This window comes from Molossus molossus, unplaced genomic scaffold, assembly GCF_014108415.1.
Source record: "Molossus molossus isolate mMolMol1 unplaced genomic scaffold, mMolMol1.p scaffold_m16_p_19, whole genome shotgun sequence".
Lineage (NCBI taxonomy): Eukaryota > Metazoa > Chordata > Mammalia > Chiroptera > Molossidae > Molossus > Molossus molossus.
Window position 1 is genome coordinate 27,030,838 of NW_023425354.1, and position 4,396 is coordinate 27,035,233.

Genomic DNA, 4,396 nt, shown 5'->3' on the forward strand with positions numbered 1-4,396 from the left:
GCAGCCCCCTCGCCGGATTGATTTATGTCGGAGCTGACGCTTTATCAGGCAGTCGGAAAAACTTTGACCAATCATTTTGCAAGGAGCGCTGAGCCGGGCTGCTCCACTGTACTTTGTTGGCTGAGAAGTTGAGCAGGGGGTGGGGGTGGGAGGGTGGGGGGCTGGGGGGGTCGCGTCCGAAAGCCCTCACACGGGTCTGGGTGCCACCTCTCCCTGCTTGGGCGCCGCCGCGCGAGCGCTTCCCTTCCCCCTGCGAGCGCCCGGATAATGTCTGAGAATGTCCATTTCTGGGACGCTTAGCAGCTATTATGTCGACTCGATCATAAGTCACGAGAGTGAGGACGCGCCTCCAGCCAAGTTTCCTTCCGGCCAGTACGCGAGCCCCCGGCAGCCGGGCCACTCGGAGCACCTGGAGTTCCCTTCCTGCAGCTTCCAGCCCAAAGCGCCGGTGTTCGGCGCCTCCTGGGCGCCTCTGAGCCCGCACGCGTCCGGAAGCCTGCCGTCCGTCTATCACCCCTACATCCAGCCCCAGGGCGTCCCGCCGGCTGAGAGCAGGTACCTCCGCACCTGGCTGGAGCCCGCGCCGCGCGGCGAAGCGGCTCCGGGGCAGGGCCCGGCGGCGGTGAAGGCGGAGCCGCTGCTGGGCGCGCCGGGGGAGCTGCTCAAACAGGGCACGCCCGAGTACAGTTTGGAAACTTCGGCGGGCAGAGAGGCCGTCCTGTCTAATCAAAGACCCGGCTACGGGGACAATAAAATTTGCGAAGGAAGCGAGGACAAAGAGAGGCCGGATCAAAGTAAGTTATAAAAAGTGAGGAAATACCCAAGCCGAAGGCCAGGCGAGGGGGAGGGGAGAGGCAATAAACTGCGGACAATGTGAAGGGAAACCGCGGCGGTGGCCCGGGAGCGAGCTGGGGAGGAGGGCAGAGAGCGGAAGGAAGGAAGCAAGCTGGGTACCCCGGAGGGGAGCCCGAGGCTGCGGGAGGAGCGACGCCCCCGCTACTCAAAGTCCTGAAGGGAACTGCGGCGCAGGGACCAACTCGCTGCTCTCTCAGCCTCCCTTCCCCCACTTTTCCGGAGACCCGGCTGAAAGATCGGGGTGAGGCTGATCACGACGGGCCCGGAGAAGAGATGGCGGGGCCCGGCGGCAGCCAGCGAGGCGGAGTGCCCGCGCGGGCAAGGGCGGGAGCGCACGGGGCTGCTCGGGCCCGCGCTGCTGGCAGAGCTCCCCGCGCCACGCGCAGACCGTAAAAGCCGGCCAAGGGGAAGTGGGAGGGGGCTCATTAGGATTTTATTTGCGATGCAACAGCTTGGCGGAGGATTGAGCCCAGCAGATTTAGAGCAGTAGCGGCTAAGGGTCCACAGCCGGCGCCGGGAGGGGCGGGGGAAGCCCAGGACCGGGTGACTGAGCCCCCTCCCCGGATGCGCCGGCCCCTCCCCGGGAGCCTTCCTCCCGGCCTCCTCCACCCCTCTAAGGCATCCTCTCCTGGGTTGCGGCTTCCTTACGCCGCCCACCCTCGCTGCTCTCCGAAGGGCTCCTTAGCCCCAGCTAGTGCAGCCCGCTTCGCAGGGACTCGGGAATCGCATCCGAACTTCGGGGCCGACAGCCGGAGCGGAAAAGGAGAGATCCAGAAGGAACCCCGGGGAGAGGAAGGGTGGGGGAAGAGGGGCTTACGGAGAGGTGGAGAACTTTACCCTTCGACGTAGTTTCTCATCAACTCCCACACCCCCGTAAGCATCCCCTCCAGGAACCCAAGTCTGGCTCATTTCCCGAAGGTGCTGCTGACTGAGGGTGGTGGTGGGAAGTCTCTTATTTTTTGTTATTGAGGTTGAGAAGAGCACATTTTTGGGAGCTCAGCCCCAACCAATAATTCTCAGGCTGGTGGGGGCAAGTCCTCACCCCTTACTCTTTTTGGAGGGTGGAGGTCAGCTTTTTTGCTCTCTGCTTGCTTTGCCAGATTTCCCACCAACAGAGTGGTGCATAGGCCCTTTGGGGCGTTCCTACTGCCCCACTCCCCTGAGGTCCCTGTGGGGTCCCACCTGCCAGGTTGAATCACAGGAGCTGACATTTGAGTAAAACCGGCTCATCCCAAACCCTCCCTACTCACACCCAAACAGAGGCCCCCCCACCCCATACCCCCAAACTCTGCCTGGAAAGCCCATTATTGCAAGGCAGCAGTTTGGTTAGGATCAATTATTAACATTTTCCCCTCTTTCATATTTAATGTGAATGTAGGTCCCATCACAGGCAATCACATTAAGGAAATAGCTCTGCAAATTGGTAAGACATGGTGCTTAGTATAGGATGAACCAGATTATTTTTAAAAATATATTTAGTGATTTTTTTATTTGGGGAGAAGGGGTCTAGCAGAGGGTGGCTGTTATTTTTAATAGCGCTGCTTTATTTAGCAACTTTTCTGAGTTCCAAGGTAGGGAGAGAGACAGCAAGGAGAAGAGAAGCCTGTACATATTTTTTTTTATCTGTGCCCCCCCCAATTACCCTTTTTTCTTTTCCCCTTCACCACATGGAGCCAGTTGGAGTTAGGTGTGCTGTGAAGGGCTTTCTGTTACCCCCACCTTATCCATGGCTACCCACCTTGGGACTGGAGCAATCTTGCTTCCCAATTTCCCTGAACTTGCTTTAACCAAACTGCGAGCTGAGCAGGAGCGGAAAAGGAGACTATTGCAACCATAAGTTATCTGTGAGCCCCTGGCGCTCCCTTGTCCACAGACTGGAGTTGATAAATGGTTGCAATTGGATTGCTTGTGAATTGGAGTGTGCTGAATGTTTGTGTCTCTAAGTGCGGACCCATTTTGTGGTGTGTATGTGTGTGTGTGTCTGGGGGGGGATATCTACACAGACACACATGCCTGCTGCCATGTGGCCAAGAGACTTGAGCTTGTGACCAAGGCATGGTGTATTGGCACTGGACTGGTGGGCCAAGAGGTCTCTTGGCTGTGGCTGAACAGAAGCTGCTCTCCCCCAGCCCAATCCTTTTCTCACCTCCCAGACCTAGAGCCACGACCCTTCACATCAGCACTGGAGGGGGGTCACCATGCTGGGCTCTGACCTGAGTCCTGACCAGTTTGGACCCAAGTATAGAAAGAGACTGAAAGAGGACCTGAGGCAGGCAAAGCTTTAGAAGTGCTGACCAGCCTGGCATATGGTTGGCTCCCTCCTGTCCAAATAACCTCTCACCTGGAGATGTCCAAAGCAACTCCTGACCCATTGCTGGGCCCCCTCTGGGAGCTTGAAGGCCCAGGTGCCCCCTTCTCCAATGCAAGGTGGGGAGTAGAAACTAGGGGGATGTGTCCTGTTGGAAGGAGAACAGGAGAACCCTTCATCCCTCCCCTTCCTTTGATTCTATCGCTGCTTCTCTTTCAGCCAACCCTTCTGCCAACTGGCTGCACGCTCGCTCTTCCCGGAAAAAGCGCTGTCCCTACACCAAATACCAGACGCTGGAGCTAGAGAAGGAGTTTCTGTTCAATATGTACCTCACCAGGGACCGTAGGCACGAAGTGGCCAGACTCCTCAATCTGAGTGAGAGACAAGTCAAAATCTGGTTTCAGAACCGGCGGATGAAAATGAAGAAAATGAATAAGGAACAGGGCAAGGAGTAAAGATTCCCCCTCCCCTTCCCACCCCGTCCATCTCACGCCTATTTATAAGTGATGGCTGCAAAGCCAGTGCTGTCTGGGATGTGTTCAAGTGAATGGGGAAGGGAGTCTTTCTCTTCAAAGTCCTTTCCTGCAATCTAGAGCCTCTCTCCTCTCCTTTGCTCTTACCAGCCCTCTTCTCCCTGGACCTCGGGAGAAAGCTTTGTTAATTTAGAAGGTAGATGTAGTTGGTTCCTAAGAAGGGGATGGGCCACAAGGAAAGAGAGACCCTAGATGAGCACCTAGCAACCCACCCCCTCCCCAATTTTTCTGGGAAGGCCCAGCCCCTGGCTTCCAGCCTGCCTGTTTTCCCCTACACCTATCCCAAAGTCACCCAGGGACACTCCAACTGCACACAGTCCAACAGATGCCCTCGTACATAAAGCCTGGAGCCCACAGTCATGAAGAGGAAAGCTCACAGCCAACATTCAAATTAAGTGACCTCCCAAATGCAGACCATCGCACCTCAAATCTGCTAGAACAGCCAGCAGACCATCAGGCAAGATTCTATCCCTGATGCAAATACAGAGCAGGATGTCTAGAGACACTCCTGAGTGAGGCACTGAAGCCCAGAGGGCTGAATATCACAATACCACCTCCACAGAACCCTCAACTCTATCCTGCCCGAACCAAGGGCGACGGGGGATAAACTCAGCCCCAAAGCTGGTGGGTAGACAGGGCAAGGAAAGGCAGCGGTAGTCTTATGAAGGTATCTTAGGTTTTATGAAGGCATTCCATACAC

General features: G+C 56.4%; 1 protein-coding gene across 1 annotated transcript; it reads left to right on the forward strand.

The window, feature by feature from the left end:
* The first annotated feature begins 215 nt into the window (after positions 1 to 215).
* On the forward strand, positions 216 to 3,618 carry HOXB9 (homeobox B9). Its single transcript, XM_036268914.1, has 2 exons — positions 216 to 794; positions 3,383 to 3,618. Exons 1-2 carry the CDS (start codon positions 278 to 280, stop codon positions 3,616 to 3,618), a joined length of 753 nt encoding a protein of 250 aa, XP_036124807.1. The 5' UTR covers positions 216 to 277.
* Positions 3,619 to 4,396: the final 778 nt, after the last annotated feature.

What these genes read in the sequence shown, in the direction of transcription:
- HOXB9 (XM_036268914.1), top strand. Translation starts at nt 278, where the DNA reads ATGTCCATTTCTGGGACGCTTAGCAGCTATTATGTCGACTCGATCATA. An exon ending in CAAAGAGAGGCCGGATCAAA is followed by an intron (nt 795 to 3,382) that starts GTAAGTTATAAA and finishes CTTCTCTTTCAG; the next exon opens with CCAACCCTTCTGCCAACTGG.